Source organism: Camellia sinensis, chromosome 8 (assembly GCF_055761805.1).
Source record: "Camellia sinensis isolate YWXY chromosome 8, ASM5576180v1, whole genome shotgun sequence".
Lineage (NCBI taxonomy): Eukaryota > Viridiplantae > Streptophyta > Magnoliopsida > Ericales > Theaceae > Camellia > Camellia sinensis.
In genome coordinates, this window is record NC_138968.1 from 179,481,426 (window position 1) to 179,505,493 (window position 24,068).

Below are 24,068 nucleotides of genomic sequence, written 5' to 3' on the forward strand. Positions count from 1 at the left end.
TCAATCAGAATCCGCTTGACGTCAAAGTCCTTGACTCGGAGAGTGACGACTAGGGCATCATTGTGAGGACAATATATTCGATCTAAGTCTTTATCCGAAAAAGACATGACGTTTGTTACCTCTGTTTTCCCCTTCTTGATGGCAGGTTGGGCACTTAGCACTTCTCTAAAGTGCTCAGCCTTTTTGATTGATCCCCTGAGCTCGCATACACGCTCAGGTTCAAAAACTCCATGTATCACATTGATAACGCCTTGAGGCGGGGCGTTGATTGGCATCCCGTTGGGGTGGTTATTACGGTCCCGGGGGGCTGGCTGTGTCCCTCCTTCAATGTATTTATCCAAGTGACCCACCGCCACCAACTCCTCCAGGTGCTGTCTCAATGGTGTGCAATTCTCAGTGCGGTGCCCCTTTTCTTTATGGAAGGTGCACCGCGATCTTTCGTCGTAGTCTTTTTGGGCTTCTTCCAGCTTGGCTGGCCACTTGACGAAAGGCTCATCTCTTATTTCGCTCAGAATCCGATATATCGATTTTTTGAACACCGTTGTTATGGCAGTGCGGATTCTCAACCATCTTTTATCTGGGTCTTCTCCGTTATCTCGTCTGCCACGTCCGTTTCTGTTCTAACGATCTACTGTATTGACCTTTGCTGAGGTTTTCTTTTCTGGTACTGTGGTCGCACTAGATTTTGCTTTGGCACATGCACCATCATCTTCTACCCTGATGTGCTGATGCACTCTTTCCATCAGGGCTTCCATGGTGAGGGGTGGCGTCATGGTGATCGAATCCCTTAGTCCGTTCCCAACTGGAAGACCTCTTTTATATTGTGCGATGGCGAGATTGGTAGGGCAGTCCCCAATCTGATTGAATGTCTCCCAATAACGACTATTGTAGGATCTAAGGGTCTCTTTATCCCCCATGTCGATGGAGAGTAGCTGGTCGATCGCCACCGGTGTTTTAGTGTTTGTTCGGAACCTTGTTACGAACGCTTCTGCCAATTGAGCCCAGGAGGCTATGCTGCCCTCTGGAAGTTTCTCGAACCAAGTCAAGCCTAGGTCGCCAAGGCTTGATGGGAAAAGTATGCACATTAAGGTTTCGTTTCGTCTGTATACAGCCATGACCTGGCAAAAGTGGCTCAAGTGCGAGTAGGGATCCGTCTTCCCTTCATATGTAGTGAATTTGGGCTGAAGGAAGCCTGATGGTAGGGGCGCGTTTTCAATCGCCGGAACAAATGGCGAAGTCTGCAGCCTTGCCAATGCTTTGTATGTTGGTTCATAGGCAGGGCGTGGTATTGGCATTCCAACCTCGACGCTTCCATGCGTCCGAGGAGCCAACCGCTGTAAGGCGGAAACTCTGTGTGGATCCCTTGCCCTGGCATCCTCCTTGCATCATGCCTTTTCTTCGAGCACGGTTCGTAAGTCGGATGTTCTGGGTAGCTCCGTCTGTCTAGATCTGGTTTGGTGCGAGTGCAAGGGCCAATACGTGTTTCCTTCAGTGTATGATCTCTCAGATCTCGTCCTTTCAGACCTGGAGTGACGAGTTCTGGAATACCAGGATTAAGTGTCGCCTGTCCTGAGGCTTCTGCTCTCTCCTTGCGAGGGTGTGGTATTCCTACCATGACTTTCTAAGTGGCGAGGGGGCGTCTTGTTTTTGCTCCCTCTCCTGTCGCCACTTCTTTTTTCTTCATCTGGCGTTTCAAGGCCTCCATGTCCGCCGCCATCTTCCTTATCAATTCATCTTGCTCCTTCATGCGGTCTTCCAGGGCTTGAGGATCAATCCTCCTCCTTTGCCTGTCAGGACTTTGCGAACGAGAGTGACGGGGGCTGTTAGTCCGCCTCCCCCTAGCATCCCTCCTGGAGTTATGTCGTTGGGGCTCTAAGTCCGCCATAGGAGGGACAGAGGGTAATCCTTCACGCCTTGCGCCCCCATCCGGAGTTAGCCCGTCGACGGCGGACTGCGACAATTCTTCAATGTGTGCCATTTGTTTGAGAAGAGGAGAAGCTTAATCAAGAGGTTTAGTTCTGTCTGTTTTTCCCACAAACGGCGCCAATTGTACGGGAAAGAAATATACTTTCTCGTATAATCCTGTTGACTAAGTATGCGCTCCTCCGTACGACGTCGCTTTATCACCTGAAAACACAAACGTGAGCTAGCCGACGGGTGTGTGCCGGAAACCTCTCCGATGCCTAAGTCAGCAAATTTGACAAATAGACAAAGCTCTATGTGTTCAGAAAGCAAAGTTGTGTGTTACCTCCTCCAAGGTGATGTTTGTAAGCTTTTATAGGTTTCGTGTGGTACAATCCTAGTAGGACTTCTACTCCTCCATGCAGAGTCCTCCTAGGATTCATACTCCTGAAAGATAATGCTTATCCTTCAACACCCCCTCACTGCTTAAACCAAGTGAGATGGTTTTTACGATATCCGAACTACCACATGACCGAAATAATACTGGCTATGCTGAGCCAAAGAGTAGGCCGAACTATCCTTAGTTCGGTTCTTTCTTTCCTACTCCCTATCTCGGTTCTTCCATGTACAAACCATGGTATGTTTAGACCGAGGTACAGAGTAGCAAGGTTTTGACCGTTCTAACCACAATATGCCATGACCGAACTAACTCTGAGACCGGCCTAACTCCAAGTTGCTTCCGGACCAGAGTAACTTTATCTCTCTTGGGCCGGAGTAACTTTATCTCTCTTGGGCCGGAGTAACTTTTCGGCCTTTTTACCCAGTCCGTACTTTGGGCCATAAAGTCCATCTCATAGCTCGGCCCAATTTTCACCAAAATTCCCCTCTTAATATGTATATTTTATTTGCCGTGGTACTAAAATGAAAGAAGGAAAAATAAAAAATAAAAAATGGTAAGGACTTAAATGTTTTACAAATACTTTTATAAAACAACAATACTAGAAGGTCACAATTTTTGTGGTCACAATAGCTCAAAACTGTCAAAATGACGTCGTTTTGGGTGCAAAACATGCCAAAACGACGTCGTTTTGACAGTTTTGAGCCATTGTGGCCATAAAAATTGTGACCCTCAAACATTTTCCTTTATAAAAAATATAAAAAAATTTCACATAAGTGTGGGATTGAAATAGACCCACAAAAATATTAGTAAAACATTTGAAATTCTCAATATTTTTCAGATCAGAAAAAAAGAAAAGAAAAAAAAGAAACTTCTTTAATTCCGAATTTATCGTCTTTCTTGCTGGGTTTCCTTTCAACCAAACAGACGAGTGTTGTCACAAGTTCGTGACTCTCATTCCCTCGACTGAGAAAATTCGAAACCCTCAACAAAAATGCCAAAAGACAGAAAGAAATCTCCGGAAGAGAAAGATCCAGAAAATGGAGCTCCACCGAAGAAAGACCACACTGCGACCAAATCCAAGAGGAAGACAGAAGACGATTACGTATCCGATGATGGGTCCGAAGAAGAAAGCAAGCACAGCAGTCGAAGCAAGAAGAAGAGAAGCCGAAGCTCGAAGCGAAGGTCGCGAAGGAAGTACAGCGACGACGATTCGTATTCGTCTTCGTCGGAAGATGATTATTCGGATTCAGAGTCCGAGAGTTCGGACTATTCGTCGGAGGAGAGCGAGGAGGAAAGGAGGCGGAGGAGGAGGAAGAGAGAGGAGAAAGAGAAAGAGAGGAAGCGGAGGAGGAGAGAGAAAGAGAAGAAGAGGAGGAGGAAGGAGAGAGACGAAGATAAGAAGAAGAAGAGGAAAAAAAAGGATAAGAAGAAGGCTAGTGATAAGGGAAAGAAGGGAGCTGTCACGAATTCTTGGGGAAAGTATGGGATTATCAAAGAAACCGATATGTGGTAAGGGTTTCGTCAATCTTTAGTTTTATTATGCCTTTATTCTTTTTGGATTAGGGTTTGTGTTTGGTTGCTGAGAAAATGCAAAGAAAAGGAAATATATCAATATTTTTGGCTTTTGAATTTTGCATTTTGTTCAACGTGCTGCATCACCAAACCAAAAGTTAGGGTTTATTGATTTGTCGATTTGACGTTTATTTTGATATTGTTAGGGAAACTGGTGGTTAGATTCTTTCTTCACCTGCTAGTTTCAGTGTTGAAGTCACCTTGAATCATTTTGCTCTCGTGAGAATTGAACTTGAAATTGTGTTACAAAATGTTTGTTAGGTTTTCCTTAGATTGTTATGATATAAGACTATATACGTAGATCCTCTGTGAAGCCACTTTTGAGCTAATATTTTGACTATATGAGATCCTATGCACTGATGATAGAGATGAAACAGCACAGAGCTACTAAGCCATACAAGTTGAAGATGGAGTTTTTTTTTTTGTTTTTTTACTAGCTCTGCCTCATTGCCATGGAAGACATGGCTGTCTTAGTTTGTTTCCTTCTGATAGAAAATTTGCATTTATGTGTTCACATCTTCATGGTATAAAATTACAATGTGTTGCAACTGCAATATCCAGAACACTGTCAAGAAGTAAGTCATAGAAAATAGATAGATTGTGTTGGCAACTAACAATGAATTAATAGATGGTACCAGGGGTGGCAAGGTTTGGTTGAATTGGGCTAAGTATCTATCTTGATTATTGAGGGTGGGCGTTGTTGCAATAGTAAGGTTGCTCCATTGCGACTTGAACACTATGGATTCAAAACTCAAAAATAGCCGCTTTGCACATAGGAGTAAGGTTGCATGCATCTGATCTTGCAATGGTGGGAGCCCTGTGCACTGGCCTCCCCTAACTATCCTGATTATTGCACCCTTTGTGGCATGATCTTATCCAACCTGCCTCCTAATGTAATAATTCAACACAGGGACCCCTTGTGGCACGTGGTGACCCCTTATGGATCTAAGCAGTGGCTATCAAAGTCAAATAGCAATCATAATGTATTTAGAACATTTTGGTGAAGTCAACTGTAAGTCATGAAATTTAAGCTAGATCTTATGTCTCTAATAATTAAATATAAACTGTAGTATTGTAGTATAAAAACTTTAGCATGTTTTATATACATAAGCATAGAATTAGTAGATTGGAGACTTAGCTTAGGAGAGATCACAAATGCAATGCTTTGAAGAATGTCTAGGCATGGATTTAAACTGAATTGCAAGATCATTATGGCTGATCTGTCTGAGATGGATTCATTACATGCAACATTGCTGCCTGCTCTGTATGTTGTATAGTTAAAAACTAAGCCATGCCTCATCTTGCATGCATTTGACAAACATTGCAGTAAATTTTAACTCTTTCTTGAAATTTATGCTGACTTGGGTGATAAGGCATGATGGGAAATCATGCTTGAAAAATTCATCCATTGAGCTTTTGAATACTGATAGTCTGATACCATAAAATAAGTCTTGGCAAAAGAAATGGGTTATGCTGATGGAAATAAAGAGATCACAGCTTTTTACCGTGCTTTTGTGTGGATTGACCCGACTCCATTGACAAAGAAATATTAGCTGCTAAATATTTCACTTTCTTTTCAGTCTTTGCACTTATATAGCATTTTGTCTTCTGTAGGAACAAACGACCCGAGTTCACTGCTTGGTTGGCAGAAGTAAAACAGGTAGACCATTTTGCAATCTGTTATTGCCCTGTGGCACCAGAAACACATTTCCACTAAGTTTTTAATATGATAGTAGATTTATTCATTCTCAGATTTTTAAGGTAGTGTGATGTCGATCACATCAAGAGTGTTTGGATATTTTACAGGTGAATTTGGAAACTTTGCCTAACTGGGAAGAAAAGCAGATGTTCAAACAGTATGTACCTGAACGGCTGAAATCATGTGCTTATGTTTAGCATGCATACACTGCATAAAAACCATGACATGATGCAACTTTTCATTTCAACTATTTGATACTACATTAAATACCATCAATATTTAACGGTGTATCCATCGTGCAGATTCATGGAGGACCATAATACAGCTACCTTTCCATCCCGAAAGTAAGGCTCTTCACTCTTCACTTTTGACCTTGATGCTTTTGTTCATTCGTTTTGTTTTATTATGTTACGTATACTCAGGTAGGGGTATCGGGTGCCGTTATATATCTAAGCATCAGATTCATCTATTTTTCATGCCCAAAGATAACACTGCTAATTGCATTTTTTTAAAATGTTTCTTTAATTTTATTTAGTGTAAAAAATATGTTTACAAACTAGCAGAGTTTTTATACATTGAATGAGAGGCTTATTATAAACTACTTAAACTAATTTGCTGGGTGCGTGTCCAACTTTGACATGTTGGACACATCCATTCTCTAACTCAAGTTTCTAACACTAGTACTTTAGTCCATGTAAAATAGGTTCTGTTTTTAAAGTTATACCGATCATTTGTTCATACAAGAACGTCAGACCTTTCTACTGCAAACATGTGTTCGTGGCATCAGTGTCATCATTTCCTACAAGTGTGTTTCTTTTGTTGGCATCATTTGATATCCAGTCAAGTGCATTGGCAATGAAGGAAAATTGATGATTTAAGTTCTTTTAAGGAAATTGTTATCTTTCTGGTATAAGTTATTTGTTAGAACCTAATTAAGATAAAATAGTGGTCATTATCTTTTGTAGTCTCCTATTATTGTAATTTCTTTGTTGTTAAAAAGTAAAATCATCCTTTTCTTGTGTTTTTTCACTCATGCTTCTAACAACACAACTTCTTTCATGTTTGTGGCTGTAGATATTATAATCTTGATGCTGATTTCAAACGTAAGATGGAAAAAGAACAGAAAAAAGGAATAAAAAATGTCCTCCAGACAGAACGGACAGTATTTAATGATGAAGAACAGCGCCGGTATGTGTATTATGTACATGCTGTACTGATCTAATTTTTATGTGCATTACATGCATTTCTCTTCTCTTTTCCTGTATTATCTTCATTTGACAAATAAACTACACACACACACACACACAATATATATATATATATAGAGAGAGAGAGAGAGAGAGAGAAACTTTTTTCTTACCTCGCTCCACTGACATTTAAAATGCTACTCTGCTGAGATTGAGATATTTGACAATAGCAGCTTTATTGGAATTGTTAAATTTCAAAGTGAATTATGATGAACTACTGTGTATGATCCATAGCATTTTCAATTGTGATCCTAAAACATTTGAGCCTGCTGATTTGGGGAACACCCTATTTTTTAAAGAGGATAACCATATCCCTAAATATGGCACTAATAAGTATTGTGCCAACAGGCAAGAAATGCTGGAAGTACGTGAAAGACAGAAGGAAAAAGAAGTGGACGCATTAAAGCGCTCAATGCAGAGTGGAATGGTCAGTTTTGCACCATCAGTCCTCCAATGTTCTACAAACTTTCTTTGACCCATGAAGCCAGAACTATTCCTTCTCTTATGCATTTTTTTTTATTTGAATTTGTAGGCACAAGCAATGAAAGAGCAAGCTCAGCTCAGAGAAGAAATGGCTTACCAGTACAAGCTCGGCAATTTTGAGGTCAGGATGTTGTTTTGCCTTAACGCAATAATATTTTGTGAGGACTCCTATAAATCTCTGGATATATTTCACCAGGTTTTTCACCTCTTACGAACGTAATATGTACATATAGGACCCGTCATATTTTAAAAAATAAAAAAGCCCGGTGGTATTCATTGGACAAATATCATTTTCTTCTATTGCATTCAACATCTGCTGAATTGTGGACACATTGCGATTTAATAGGCTGCGGCTGCAATTCAAAGAAGATTGGACCCAGATGTTGCTATGTAAGGAGGTTTCGATTGGATATAGCTCACAGAGATTGGCAGGTGCTAATCGCTGATCTCTATTCAAATCAGGCTTCTAGATATAATCTTTTAAACTTGTTTTGTTGAGAATGAATTGCCAGATTCAACTTCTGTTCAGAGTTTTTCTAATTTGGGCAATTTTTATGTGTTGCATTTTTGCAGAACTATAGGAATATTATGTGAATGTATGTTGTTATACACTGATTATTACTTTAAGAAGGGTCTGTGCTTTATTGAAGAGTCGTGATTTACTGATGCTGTCATCAAATACTCTGAAAGCCCTGAGTATGCAACCTTGAGGGGTCAAACATATCTGATATTGTGATGTGATGAGGGGATTAAACATCCTAGGAAATCATTCATGAAATATCATTAATTGCAGTGCCCAACATAAAATTGCTGCATTCCCTAGTTTAACATTAGTAACATTTCAATAAAGATGCACTTTATTTATTTATTGTGATGAACTGTTAACCTTCTTTTGGCATGGGGCTAAAATGAAATTGGGGGTTAAAATAATCACAAAAAGACAAAATAAGTTAAAAAATTAATTAGATAAAATCTAATCATAATTATTTTTTTTTTCAGTCAAAAAAGTTAAAAAGTCTAATCTAAATGAGGTTTTTAACCCTAGGTTAAAGACTTGTTCTGAAAAGTAGATTAAAAATTTATTTTTGTGATTTTTTGATTTTTTTTGAAAAAATGTATAAAAAAATAGAATAATGTGACTCAAAAAAGTTAAAAATTAAAAAAAAAAGTGATTTTTAGCCGATTTGTCAAAATAATCTCAAATAATCAAAAAAAATTAAGAAGTCAGTTTATCTTCCAAACGATGCCTAGTGTTTGTGGTATGCCCATATATATGTTTCGGACTGGACTTCCCTCTAGGCTAATTAAGGACTGGAGGATGCGGTACGTGCTTGTGGGGTCTAATATGAAATTTATTTTGATAATTTAAAAAAATTATTTTTGTAAAATTTTTTACGTATTATTTATCAAAAAAGTTAGATTGATTTGATATTTATAATCTATTTAACTTATTAATATTATTGTTAACGTAACTTACAAAACCCCCCCCCCCCCCCAAAAAAAACTCCGCGGAGCATCGACGGCGTTGAGAGAGACAAGAGTACGCAATCTGACCAATCATTTGCTACTGTCCCTTTCGCCAAAGACTACTGCTCCCACCTGCCTGAAAATAACGGGACTTAAATTAATAATAATCAGTTTGTTTAGTTTTCATCTTTGTAAAATATTTTTTTTTAAAAAAATTTAAATTATTTTTTATATTTTTATATTTTTTATGAATTTTTAAAATATTTTAAGTAATTTTTTTTAATTTTTAGACACATTTAATATAAATATACTTAAAAAGTATAATATTTGTAAATTTTTAAATACTACAGATATAAATATAGGGAAAATTGGTCTAGGGTCCCTCTCCCACTTTTCATAATGGAAGAGATCCACAAAATTATTTTTTAATGTCTAAGGTCCCTAAACATATCACAGAGAAATTTGACCTTACCAAATCAAAACTCATCTCTCTCCCTCTCTAAACTTCTCCATTCTCATACCTGTCCAGATCAACTCTTGTTCCTCACCCCTAGAGCGAACACAGAGAGAGAGAGAGAGAGACACACACAGAGCTGAGAAGAGAGTTTCGTTCGCTGCTGTGATTAGGTTTTTCTACAGAAGATGAAAGACTCTTTTCGCAGTAGCATTCAATTCTCTCCCTGTTTTGATTTTGAAAAAAAAATGGCTCGTTCTCTCTCCAACGCTAAGCTTCTCTCTGCCTTCATCGTCGATAGAATCTCCGTTTCTGCAAGCAGGCGAGGATATGCGGGGGCGTCGCAAGGTGTTGCTGTGAGTGGAAGTGGAGGAGCAAGAGCGGCGATGGCGAAGAAAGGAGGTGAAGAGGTGACGAAGACATCGTCATGGGTTCCAGATCCGAAGACAGGGTACTACAGGCCGGAGAATCACGCAGACGATATAGATGTGGCTGAGTTGCGTGAGATGCTATTGAAGAACAACATCAGAAGACACTGAGATGGAAATCAATCATCCACATCAAATCACCATTATTATTGGTAGATGATGATGCTGTTAAACAAGATGAAGATTGTGTTTTGTGTTTGTTTGCAAATATATATTTGCTGTGTAGCCTGTAGGCTCCTCTGGTATTGTCATAATCAATTCAGTGGGTATGGCAGTGAATGAGAGTGGGAGTGGAGGCAATGGTTCATGGTTGATAAATTTCGAAGTCAGAGAAATTTGGTGAAAACACATTTTCTTTGACAGTGTCCATGAAAGGCTAAGGAGGCTAGAGAAATTCAAAATTTCTCTGGACCAATTTTCTCTGACTTGAATTTTCTCTGGATCAATTTTCTCTGGACCAATTTTCTCTGAATTGATGTTGAGGGACCTTAGATATCATGAAAATATTTGATGTCCTTTATACTATAAAATCATAATATCAGGGACCTTAAAAAAAATACCCCTATAAAAAAATATAAAAATTCAGTATATTTTTTTGTATTTATTATTATTTTAAATATTTTTTCACAAATATTTATTGTTTAAATACATCTAAGTTAAATGCATCTAAAAAAGTAAAGGAAAATTTTTTTTCAGGTCCCTGGTATTAAGACTTTACAGCATAAAAGACACTCAATATTTTCATAATATCTAAGGTCCCTCAAGTTGGTCCAGAGAGAATTGGTCCAGAGAAGATTCCTCAATATTTTCATAATTTCTTCACCTGTTTGAATTTGCAGCGTTACCACCATGGGTTTGTTTACATGGTCCAGAGAAATTCTTTGGTTTAGACTGAATTTTCTTTGGTCTGAACTGAATTTTCTCTGGACTTTCTTTGGGTTGGTCCAGAGAATTTCTCTGGTTTGGTTGGTCTGAATTTTCTCTAGGTTGTTGGACTGAAATTTGAGAAACTGATGCATACTTACCTTGATTGAATTACCCATGAGATTTGTGATGATTTGCCGAAATCTACCTGGATTTCCATAATACTTAAATTCTTGAATCGGGAAAATTCAGTTTAAAAACCAAAGAATTTCTCTGAATCAACCCAGAGAAAATTCAGCTTAAAAACCAGAGAATTTATCTGGTTTCAACCCAGAGAAAATTCAGCACGCAATGCACTAATCTTTTTTTACCCGTATTGAAACAACTTGAAAGAAGTTTTATTTTTTCCTTTTGTTATTTATTTGTTTAGTTTATGATATTTGAGATCAAACTCTAGGGTACAGAAATTTCAAATTTGAGGCTGCAGAGTTTGTGTTTTGCCATTACTTTTCCATTCTTAGTTGAAATTTATGCCAAAAAGAGTTTATATACATATCTCAGTGACCATACATATCTGTTTGGTCAATCCAAACCACAGAATTTCTCTAGATCAACCCAGAGAAATTTCAGTTCAAGCCAGAGAGTTGAACCTAGAGAAATTCTGAATTTTCTCTGGAACTATAAAACTCTGATTTGATCAATTTGTCAATTGAAATACCTGGGGGGACTCTTTCTTGAAAGTGATGAGGAAGGCGAAGATGGCAGTGAAGAAAGGAGTGGTGGAGCCAATGGCTTGGTTGAAGGAGACAGGTAGGTAGCGAAGAGAGATGTTGCCGGAGATGACGGAGAAGCAAAAAATGGCGGAGAGAGCTTGGGAGAAAAAAACGTCAAGGCTGGTTATGCTTCTCACAAGTGCCTATGTGTTGCTTATGAGAATCTCAGGGCTTCTCAGGAAGAGTTCTTCAAGAATCGAAACAGTATTATAGAACATCAATATGATTCGGAGCAGTTGAAGACCAGAGAGAATGAGGAAGACAATAGATCTGTGATTGAAACCCTAAGGTAATAGACATATATATATATATATATATATATTAGGGAAGTGGTGATAGAACCCATACAACAAACACAAAGTCTTTGTTAATCATATTATTTAATTTTGATGATGTCTAAAATATTATTTGTAACAATTTGGATTTTTTTAATATACATATTATTTGACACAAAATATTATTTTTTAAAAAAAATATATATATTTGTTAAATATTTTAATAATAATATTTTTGAAAACTTTACTATTCACTTTTTGAAAATTTAGGCTGATCACTATTCACTTTTTGACAAAATTAAAATTGATTAAAATGATTGATTGGTTGTATTATCTTGACAAATATGATATTAATGAGTTGTCTTCTTTTGACAAAAGTGATATATCCAAATGTGTAGTGGTAGAATATATTTAGTTTAAAATTTCTACAACATATTCAATATTTTAAAGAGGGCATATATTTTCAGATCCATCATAAATATTATTAAAGAGATTTTTCTGTATGCAAATATTTTATTAGAACATTATATATATAATGCATATAATATAAATAGAATACATCGCGTGCGCTATTAAACTTTTTACACTACATTGATTATATCATATCACACTACACTAAATTGATTATATCATATTATACTCAAACAAGAAGAAAAAGATGGAGTTATATATATGTATATGTATAAATATATATATATATATATATAGATGTAGCAAATCATCTGTTTATTTAAAAGTTGTGAACTTTGTATTAAATTGTCTACAAAAACGGTGGCTCCATGTTTGAAAATAATATAACAAAAGGAAGAAAAAAAAATTAGTCTTACTTTTGTCTTTTTAATTATTAACATTTGTTGACTATTTCAAATCAATGAGTGTGCTTATGTAAGCCATGACATCAGGAGCGTGCTTATGTAAGTCATGACGTCAGGAGCGTGCTTATGTAAGTCATGACGTCAGCAAGGAGCGTCCAACGAGTATATTTTTGTGTATAAATAGAAGTGTTGTGTGTGGAGAAAAGCATCAAGAACTTGAAGAGAAAAATTTTCTGTGAACTCCAAAATTCTGAGTATTCTGTTCTTTAACTTTCAGATCTAAGTCTAGCCTTTGTTCTTACACTTTCATATCTACTTTTTGTGAGAGAATTATTGTAAAAGTGGGTTCAAGTACCACTTATTCTTAGGCCCCGTTTGGGGACTTACTTTTTTAGTCAATTAGCCAAAAAGTTACTAAATTAGCCAAAAAGCCAACAACTCATACTAAAAAGTTAAACATTCTCTTTTCTCTTTACTTTTTGCACATCTTTTCGTAATTAGCCAAAAAGTCATCCCAAACATACAAATTTTTTTTACCTACCTTTTTAGCCAAATAGCCAAAAAGTTACTAAATTAGCATGTTCCCAAACGAGGCCTTATTACTTATTTTTGTGAGAGATTTTGTAAGGGTAAGGCATTTATTGTTGAGTGAGACTCAATAGATAAGAGTAAGTCCTGTGCCAAATCCACAAGCTTGGTGGTGTATTTATTCAATTGATAGTAAAGAAATTCTCAAGGAGGCTCCTTGGGGAGTGGACGTAGGCCTGGCGTGTCAAACCACTATAAATCGCAGTGTTTGATTTTCTCTCCATAACTCTCCTACTTTTATATTGATAATTATTATTCTGTTTTTTTTTTATTTATTCAAATTCTGAATATTGTGTTATTTTTAATATTGTGAAATTTTTAATAACCCAATTCACCCCCCTCTTGGGTTGCCTAACTGGGATAACAATTAGTATCAGAGCCTAAACTCTAGTTTGTGTGACCTAACCATCTTAGAGTAGATCATGGCAACCCCTAGTTATTCTTTACCCGAGGGACAAGCATCCAATAGGCCACCACTATTTAGCGGTACAAATTTTAGTTATTGGAAAACTAGGATGACCATACATGTTCAATCTAATGATTATGAATGCTGGAAAATTATTTGCAATGGTCCAAAAATTCCTACCAAAACTGTAGATGGACTTAGGGTACCAAAACCTGAAGATGAGTGGGATCAATCAGATACTAGAATAGCTCAAATTAATGTCAAAGTTACAAACATGTTGTATTGCACCTTAGATGCCAACGAGTTCAACAGAATTTCTACATGTAAAACCGCAAAAGAAATTTGGGACAAGCTTATAATGACTCATGAGGGAACCGAACAAGTTAAAGAATTCAGAGTCAGTTTGCTAGTCCATAATTATGAACTCTTTAAAATGAAACCTGATGAAACTATTCCTCAAATGTTTACTCATTTTACTGATATTATTAATGGTTTAACTTCTCTTGGCAAAATATATACTAATGCTGAAATTGTAAGAAAAGTGCTTAGGTCATTGCCAAAAAGTTGGGAGACAAAAGTCATTGCCATTACCGAAGTCAAGGATTTATCAAAGCTAAGTCTAGATGAGTTAATGGGATCTCTCTTAACTCATGAGCTCATAATGCAAGAAGGAAAGGAAGAGGAGGACAACAAGAAGAAGAAAGGAATAGCCTTCAAATCCACCTCGAAACATCAAGAGGATAAGGAAAATGATTCAGATGACGATGAGGAAAATGCATTCATCACTAGAAAGTTCCAAAGGTTTGTGAGAACGAAACAAGGCGTACGAAATTTTTTCAGAAAAGACTTCAACAACAGGGATTTTCAAAGAGGAGAAAATCACAAAAAATCTGAAGTAACCTGCTACGAATGCAACAAACCTGGACACTACAAATCAGAATGTCCAGAACTTAAGAAAAAATTCAAGAAGGACAAGAAGAAAGCTATGGTTGCAGCATGGGGAGAAGATAGTGATGAAAGCGACACAGAAACCGAAGTTTGCAAAAATGAGGTTGCTAACCTATGCTTAATGGCACTTGGAAACGAAAATGAGGTAAATGACGAATCATTTACATTTGATGAATTACAGTTAGCTTTTGATGAATTACATGCTGAATTTAAAAAATTTAGTTTGAAAAATAATTGTCAAAAGAAAGTAATTTCAAGTTTATCAAAAGAAAATGAATCATTGACTTCCAAGATAAATGTTTTAGAAAATGAAACCATGAAAAAGGAAAATGAGATCTTAACTCGAAAAGAGTCTTCAATTTCTGAAAAACATTTAGTTGTATTGCAAAAAGAAAACGAGTCTTTAAAAAATGAGCAAATTATTTTAAAAGAAAATATTGAAGACTTCAAAACTACTATTTCAAAATTCACCCAAGGTACACTACAAGAATTTACATATTTGCCGACCACTTTTGCCGACCAAAAAAATTTTAGTCGCAAAAAAATGACATTTGCTGACCAAAATATTAATTAGTCGCGAATGATCATTATTTTTGGCGACCAAAATGAGTTGGTCGCAGAATGTCACATTTTGGCGACCAAAAATGAGTTAGTCGCAGAAATTGGTATGCTTTTGGCGACCAACTTCAAATTTAGTCGCGGAAGGTTACATTTTGGCGGCCAAAAAAAATTAGTCGCCAAATTAGTATTTTTAGCGACTAATATTTTAGTCGCCGTTGATTGAGATTTGGCGACTAAAAAAGTTTGTCGGCGAAGGTCCCTTTTCTGCGACTAATCTGATCATTTGGTCGCGAAAAGTGTGGGAGGGAAATTTGAAACATGGAGGAGGGAAATGAAAATTTTTTGCGACAAAAAAATATTTGGTCGTCATTTATAAAACGACGTCGTTTTGTACCCACTCTCATAATCAAAATTTGGTCGCCATTTATAAAATTTGGTCACCATTTCTAATCCCCGTCTCTCCTCTGTCTCCAGCTCGCTCTCTGTGTCTCTGTATATGTTGATCCGCCCTCTCCCTCTCTCTGTGTTCTCTCTCTCAATCGGTGGCCACTCTCTCTAGCTCACCGAAGTCCCTCACCACCGTGAAAGCAAAACAAGCTGAGAGAGAGCTCATAGTGCCGAATAGAGAGAGCGCCAATTTAGTTAGAAACAGAAGCAGAAGAAGAGGGATGACCAATCCACTGTCGTCAGAGACTCTCCGGCCGATCGAAACCTTAGAAATCGAGAACGACCTCTCTCTAGGCCCCCGCATGAAGCTCCTCCTCACTATCCACTGTGCAGACCACTCCGTCAAGCCCCTCGACGAGTGGTAACTCAAGCGCTCCCTCTCTCATCTCTCCTTGAAATAGGTGCGAAACAAGCAAACAACGAACCACTCGCTCGCTCGCTCGCTCTCTCTCTCTCGTCTTTGCGTTCGATTCGAACCCTAGGCACATTGAATCAATCATTCGGAGTCTCTCTCGGGATTGATCAAGACCATTGTTGGGGTTGTGGAGGCTTGTCATTCTCTTGGGGTAATGCACAGAGATCTCAAGCCTGAGAATTTCTTGTTCAATACTCCTGACGAGGGCACCAAGCTCAAGGCCACTGATTTTGGGCTCTCGATTTTCTATAAACCTGGTTGGTTCTTGGGTTCTTCTCACTTTCTTGCTCTGTTTCATTTGGTTAGACATTGTTGATTTTGATTTGTAAATTTGCAATTTCTTGTGTTCTTGTTTGATTTATAACCTTATTGGCAATGGGTGGTCTTGGTTCCTTTCCTTTTCTTACATTTGGTTAATTTTTCATTGTTTACCATGTATTGGGTTTCTATAATTTGACAATTTATTGGGTTATTGACTGTCTGGTTAAATTTTCCATTAAGAGTAGGCTTGAAAAGAGTAGGCTCCGAACTAATGGAGTCTGAGATCAAGGCCCTTATGAATGCAGTAAATAGATTTATCGTGCAGAAGTTTATAGTTTTATTTTTTTTCATTTTCAATTGATTGTCTAGTTAAATTTTCCATTAAATGAGGAACTTTGACAGGCAGATATTGACAACAGTGGAACAATTGACTATGGTGAATTTATTGCTGCTACGTTGCACATAAATAAGATGGATAGAGAAGAGAATTTGTTCGCAGCATTCTCTTTCTTTGACAAGGATGGTAGTGGTTATATAACGATTGATGAGCTTCAACAGGCTTGCATAGACTTTGGTCTAGGTGATGTTCAATTGGATGATACGGTCACAGAAATTGATCTAGATAATGTGAGTTTCTCTGGTTTTCATAATTCATTTGAGCATATAAAACCTTTGTTTGTTCTTTTGAGCATATAAAACCTTTGTTTCCCCTTAAGTTTTTACATTCAAGTAAAAAAGTTACACTTTTCAAGAAAAATATGATTGGTTTTAACTTTAGTCTGAGAATAAAGTTTATCTGTGTACTATTTATTAATTTTGAATAAAAAATCGAACTATTTATTAATTTTGTATAAAAAATCGTTAAAGTGCTATAGAGCCTCAATTTTTAAAACTGTTAATTACCTCGTTAGAGTAAGTTTTAGGGTGATCTTGTCATGACCCAGATGTAAATTTTTGGAAATTTGTGTTTCAGAGTTAATTTTGTGGTTATCCATATGATACCAATTCTTGTTGTCTATGCTAGTTAGATTGTTTTGATGTTATTTGGATGTTTCTGTTTTTAGTATTATTACCTTTGTAATTGAGTAACCTTGTGATTATTTTGATTTTTGTTTATTTAACTTATGATCTGGTATGTTGTTGTTGGTAATTTTGAGTAGATTGGGGGTTGGCAATATATTGTTTTTCCTGGACGGTATATTTACACTCAGAGGTTCAAAGATGCAAATGTCAATGATAAGGTAAAGTAAAGAATTACCATGATTTTCTGTCTGTCTTTCCTTGTTTTTACCTCTTGTCTAGCATTAATGTGGCTTTCTTTTTCGGTTCTTTCTTGAGGATAATGCATTTAACTTAATACTAGAATGGCCTTAATTTAGTCATTTGGATTGCTTTGTCCCCCCCTGGTGAAGCTTATTGGGGTTGCTTTTTGTTTTTTTTCCTCTTTACATTGTGAATCTGTTGTAGAGTGTTTGGTTATACAACATGTGAGGCAAAAACAACTTAAATTAGCTGAAAAAACTGACAATTACGAAGTTGAGGAGGAAATGCTTTTAACTTATGGTTTGTAATTGTTAACTTTCTGCTTGAAAAAAGCTGCACCAAACAGGTTTGTTGTCTGTTTGGACCGATTGTTATTTTGTTGATTTGAGTAGCATGGGGTTAGAATTTGTCCATAACTTCATTTACTATGTGCTTCCAATATTTTGGTTTTCCAAATGTTTATCATTGATTTTCTTTTGACCTTTGGAGCTGAATCACATTTAGGAAAGCCATATTCAATCACCAATATTCTGTCATTTGTCCAGCCATTCAAGCAATGAAAACCATCTTTTCCTCTAATGATGAACTAAGGATATCCTAATTATATATTGGGGTGATAGTAGGAACTTTTTGGCTTTACATTCACAGAAATAACAATTTCGATCAGATAATGTGGGGTTTTCGAGAAATGGTTACTCGAAGAGTGGTTTGAGACATGAAGCAATGCCCTTTCTGATAGGATATGCTGTTGTAAGTTTTAGATAAGGGTGACTGAACTTACCTAATGTTGATAAGTTGGACCTCTACTTATTCTGCTATTGACGTAAGAAATTTTGTTTATACTAGCTCCCTTTTTTTGGTTGATTCTCCTCTCTCCTCTCTCATCTCTCTTTGATTTTGATTTTCATTAAGGTGTTAGGAACTCTCGCAAAATATATGCACTGGCTCAGCTGTTCCTTTTTTTCATGACTGGTCAATAATTAATCAATTCTGTGATATGAATTGATTTGTGCTGTGATATAATAACGTTGTTCTGTGATATGAATTGATTTGTGCAGTGATGGTTGGTGGATCAGATACCTTATCCTGTGCTCAATGTGGCAAACCTGCCCATCTTCAGTATGATATTATATTTATGTTTTCTCTTCGATTTTATTCTCAACCATACATTATACATCACATACACACACAAGCACAGTTCAATGTATACTTGGATTGGGATGTTTTAAAAAATTCTCTTAGTACCAAACACTTCTTCGTAAACTTTGTTTTCGATGTGCAATTTCAACACTTATTGAAGCCATGAGATGCCATATATATTATGTCAACAACCGGAAAATTTACTGTTCATACACCTTTCTTTGTTCTTCCTTTTGGAATTGCAACCAGGCTACATAATAAAGACAGGAAGAAGTTCTGGCAAAGAATTGGGAGAATAAATTCCAATTTGGAAATATTGAAATGCTTGTGTATCAACCTTGATATTACAATCTAGTTAAAATGGATTCTAGAGCTTTGAATTGGTGATGGTAGTTCCTTGCTTGACCAGGCTGTTTGTATCTAAATTTGCTTTGTCAAATGCATGGTGGATGTGGAAGTTTGACTCCATCACTAGCTTAACTTTTTAATGCATAATCCGACATCTCCAAACATCTCTACAAGAATACTTGTACAGAAAATGAGAATAAGCTCCTTTCATCAATTTCATGTGCTGTTAAATTTTGTTGGGTAAATTACACTAACACCCCCTAAGGTTTGATTTTAATACAATTCCCTCCTTGTCATTTCAAGAATTGCACTGATCCCCTTGTCAGAAATTGTCTGTGAACAGAAGTTACAAAAAAAAAAAAATTATAAAGACTTCAAGGGTTTGAATTTACTGTATTACCCTCTCAATGTACCCAAACATTGCAACCCCAAACACTTTCTCATCATCTCCAAACTCTCCACCATACAAGATGTCCACCCCCAACCCTCTGAACTCCCTATACCCTCTGCCCAGTTCCACAGTCAGCGATCTCTCCTTCTTCTCCATTAATTCCGGCCACCACAACCATTACTCAACAATTGGGAACATACACAGTCTCCCTTACATTCCTCATCAAGTCCTTCATCCCAATGCCACTCCATGTTCACTGACAGTAACAATGGGGTTCATTTTTTCAGCCGCCACAGCACCACCACTCCCTCTACTATCACAACTCTTTATCTCTTTCTCACTCTCACTCACACTCACACTCACACTCACACATCTCTCTACTCTTGTTTGTTGTTGGTCTGGTCTGTGTGGGTTTGATTTTTAGCTGGGTTGCTGTACAAAGTGGAGGGGTTAGTGGTGGTGGACATGGGTTTTATTTTTTGTGTGGGCGTGGGGCTGTAATGGTGGGTGGTTGTAATTTTTTTGGTTTGTTGCGAGTGGTTTCCATGAGGTGGCTTGAAGACTGTAGCAAATTATGCATGTAACATGCTTGGTTCATTGCTTCAAAGAATTAATTTGTCTTGATCACAAATGGTTCTGTGTTTGTCTGCAAAATTGGATCTAAGTTTGTCTTCTTTTTTTTTTTTTTTTTTGTTAATAATGGATGAGCATTGAATTCTAGGTTTGTGATTTGGGTTTGCCATGGTTGTGCAGTCCCTGAATGAGAATTATTGTAAATGCTTTAGATGAGTTGAAGCTGGGAGCTTGATAATATTATATAAATATATATATACTTCATATAATCTTTGAGGTGTTGGGAGCTTGATAATCTTATATATATATATATATATATTTTTTTTTTTTCATTTCCTAAATCCTAATAAAGTTATATATACATATACATATATATGTTCATATGTATAGAAGCTGTGTATTCCCATCTCGATGGGGTAGTAATGGTGAAACGCAGGAAGTGTAGTTATAGTGGAGGAGGGAAGGAAGATGGAAGGAGGGCATGGTAGTTGCCGGGTGTCTTCCTTGAGAGAGAAAAAAATAATTAAATACAGTAAGAGAAATGAAATAAAGTGAGGTTAAAATTAGTATTTAAGAAAAATTAACAGCCGACAAAATAACTTCAATTAGGTCAACTAACAGTCAACAAATATAGGGGGTAATTTGTAATGTTACTTTAAATCTCTAGGAGGGGAATGTGATTTCTAGAACATGAGGGGGTATTTGTATTAAAGTTAAACCTCAAGGGGTGTGAGTGTAATTTACCCAAATTTTTTTGTAAAACCTTAGCATTCCTCTCAAATATCACTGAATATTAACATTTTTGCAGCTGTGGGATGTGATTCCTTAGCTTGCAGTCTATGCTTCCATTCAAAGATAAATACTTACCGGTGTGGTTTGGCGCCAAGGAATTTACTCTTTTATTGTTTTAGAATGCTGCTATTTTAAATCTTTAATTGCTTATTATGTGACAAAGTATGTTGCCTTTTAACTGTCTAAAAGCATTCGCCTGTCAGTCCCATTCTTCATTTCTTGTATGTTCAAATGCATATGAACATAACAGCAGAGAAGAATATGATTGGGCAAATCCGGTTATCTAAATTCTGTAACAAAATGAGGAATTGGAGAGTTGAGGATGCATTGGATTGTCTTGCCAAAATTTGTGCTCTTTTGGACATACTAAGGGTCTGTTTGGTGCAACTTCTACCAAGTTGAAAGCTAATAATAAAAAAGCATAAGCCAAAAGCACTTCTTCCCCTGCTACCCAATAATCAACTTATTTAAGTTATTTCTGCATCACAAGTTGTTAGCAGAAGCTGCACATATTTTTAAAATAAAAGCTGATCCATAAGTTGCACCAAACATCCCCTCGTCTTTGATATTGTTCATAGACATGTCAATGTAATTATGTTTTATATGCCTCTTATATCTGACAGAGTGAATGTCACTGTTGGTGAGACGGAAGAAAGAATGATGACAACTGGATTGCACACTGTTGCTGACATTTTCTGCTTAGGGTGCGGATCAATTGTGGGATGGAAATATGTAAGAGCACGGGGGATGGAAATATCTACATAGTTTTGTCAATTGTGCTTGTTAGTTACTTTTACATTTTGATTTTCAGGAGACTGCCATGAGAAGGGCCAGAAGTACAAGGAAGGAAAGTCTGTTCTTGAGCGGTTAGTAGATAACTATGTTATGGGGCTGGGAAAAAGAAAAATATTTTTTTAAAACTTTCATATGGAAATAAATGAGGCACTATTTCTACTATTATATGTAAGTTTTGTTTGAGAGAATTTTTATTTTTTTTATTTTTTCTTTTTTCCATTGAACAGGTATAAGATTTCAGGCCCCGATGGAAGCAACTACTGGGCCAGCCATGAAGCACATGTGGGCGGAAGTGATGCAGATGATGTTTGATTATGCTTTCGTTCCAATTTGTGCATTCTTAATCCCCCAGTTTCCTTTATTTGACTTGTGGATTGCTGAATTGGTAATTTCTCATTTCGGCAGCTTCACTTAGTTGCCGAAATAACAAGTACCAAAACCTACATTGTTCATACTGATTTACTTAACATACAAACTTATGCTAAAACATTTATTCTTCTAATTTTAGTGTACAATGTTTGCATGAAATTGTCTCTCTATATGGATAACTGAATCCTAATAATTGAAATTTCTGTGTTCCACAAGTCGGGAGATTGCAGAAGCTTTTTGCCTACTCAAAGCATATCCAATAGTCTGTTTAACCAAAATAAATAAATAAAATAAATTCAAATGGTTTGCTCTATCACCTTTTAAATTTTGATAATTGTCAATATTTTATTTTATTTTTTGATCGGCGAAAGTTAGTTGTTAGATTAACATTTTTTGGAGTTAGCTTCTCCATCAATTGCAATTTGCAAAGCCACCAAGTGTTTGCTTCCCTAATTCAATGCAGGCAGTTTCTAGAAGAGCCACCTTTCATGAAACAATTAGAGACTACGAACAAGCAGCCAGTGACCTTCATAGACTGATCTCTCTTCTTGAAAAGCAATCACAAGAAAAGGTTCAACAGTGTGGCTCTGGTGGCAATGTCTTTTTTGTTAGCCAGTGACCTTTCACTTAAATTTTAATTTTTAGGTAGTCGGTAAGGCTGATGAGATATGGATCTTATTTTCTTTCATGTCTTTTTTGTTAGGTTTGTGTTTATGGAGTTTAGTAGTCTTCAGATTTGTCTTACTTGCCAGTTCCAAATTCTGTACTCTATTCTTGTTATATTAGGTTGGTTTGTGCAATATTTGTGTGTTCACTAGCCACTTCCAAATTCCATACCCTATTCTTGTAATATGAGGTTGGTTTGTGTAATATTTCTGTCTTCTTACAATTTAATAAAGAATAATGTACTTTTGAGTAGATGTAATGCCTAAGGCAATCTAGGAGTGATTCGTACGATATTTTCGCTTTTCTTGCCCTCCACTCCCTAGTCTTCTGCTTTTTAGGTCTTTAAATTTGGATGGCAAGCCTTGTTAACCTCCTTATTTTCATGATATTGTTATGATGGCAAAAGTTTCTCTTTTCTGGCCTAATTAAATTGCCAAATCCTCACCCTGTTTATAGACCGCTGCAAGTCCAAAAAATCCATCCTTCACTGACATGAAATTTCCCTAGTCATTCACTCTCCTTCCCATATATTTTTTTTCAAAATTTTTCTGATAGCGAAATTTTAGGCTAAATTATACTCGTGCATAAGACCTATGGTTGTATTTGTTTGCTTAAAATCTTGCTTGGAGAAAACTAGGGGTCACTAGTTTATTGGTTAAAAATCAGTCCAATAGCCTTGTGGTTGAGGGAAACCACTTGGTACATAATGTTCAAATGTTACGTAGGCCACCCTTCCAAGACCCCCATTAACGGGGACTAATCTGCCTATACTTTTATAATCTTCTTTGGAGAGCCATTTAATGGTTTTAAATATTTAATTTCTATGCAGTTAAGTAGTAGGAGATCAGCAACTCTTTTATTATTTGTACAAAAGCTTGCATATCCCAGAGGTTTTAACTGCTTTTAAATAGTTTATTTTCTTTGTGTTTCTTGATTTAAATAAAAAGATTCCGGAAACCTAAGATGACGGCAGCATAGTTGGCGAAAACATTGCATACCGGTATTTTTTTCACAGTTTAACAGTGTTTTAGAAATGTCGGGAAAGTAGACATTATTATTAGTGTTAGTGCAATGCAATACACCATGTTACTTGCTTGGTAGAATAATGACACTGAATTGGTCAGTGCTCTGTATAACTTCTGTATTCTCCGTTTCTTTGCGGCAGCATGCAGCGTGCTCATCTGAAGATGGACGACAGACAATCAAAAACAGCTTTAGAAGAGGGAAAACTCGAAGATGCAGTCAGTTGTAGGGCAAAGGTATTTAATATCCACAATCATGTGATATATTTCCTCTGGGTATATCAAAAAGTATTTAGATATATCGGTATATTATGTGGCTGCAGTACTTCTCTGATTACCAGGCTCTTGCTGTAGTTTTGTAACACACAGGAAACTTTAATCCAATTTTTTTTAAATTCGTTCGTGTATTTAGCATTTTTTGCTTAACAAATTGTTGGTACGCTTTATAAAGTTCACCATAACAAGAGGATGCCTGATTTAGTTATTTTTGTACAGGTAACTGGTGAATGAGATGACAAATATTTGATTGCTACTGCTGAACAGCCACTATGTGCTTATCATCTAGATGATTGGATCCATCCTTCACAGCTACCAAATAAGGTTATAACTACTTCCATGAATGATAGTTGCCTTTATGGCTACTAAAGAATGTTGGAGCATGGACACAGATATGACACGATACGAGCACTTTGACAACTTTTAAA

General features: G+C 36.6%; 1 protein-coding gene and 1 long non-coding RNA gene across 3 annotated transcripts; both read left to right on the forward strand.

Annotated features, from left to right (window-relative positions):
- Positions 1 to 3,164: 3,164 nt before the first annotated feature.
- On the forward strand, positions 3,165 to 7,952 carry LOC114286360 (nucleic acid-binding protein). Of its 2 annotated transcripts, none has more exons than XM_028229524.2 (8): positions 3,165 to 3,811; positions 5,489 to 5,534; positions 5,681 to 5,730; positions 5,876 to 5,917; positions 6,648 to 6,761; positions 7,169 to 7,247; positions 7,353 to 7,461; positions 7,650 to 7,952. In XM_028229524.2, exons 1-8 carry the CDS (start codon positions 3,294 to 3,296, stop codon positions 7,799 to 7,801), a joined length of 1,110 nt encoding a protein of 369 aa, XP_028085325.2. In that variant the 5' UTR covers positions 3,165 to 3,293; the 3' UTR covers positions 7,802 to 7,952. The 2 variants fall into 2 exon arrangements, with proteins under 2 accessions (XP_028085325.2, XP_028085326.2); XM_028229525.2 differs by having other exon boundaries at positions 3,167 to 3,811; positions 7,353 to 7,424.
- A 13,371-nt stretch (positions 7,953 to 21,323) lies between these two features.
- LOC145797348 (uncharacterized) lies at positions 21,324 to 21,835 on the forward strand. Its single transcript, XR_014338776.1, has 2 exons — positions 21,324 to 21,378; positions 21,535 to 21,835. It is a non-coding gene; the product is annotated as an uncharacterized LOC145797348 (long non-coding RNA).
- The last annotated feature ends 2,233 nt before the right edge of the window (positions 21,836 to 24,068 follow it).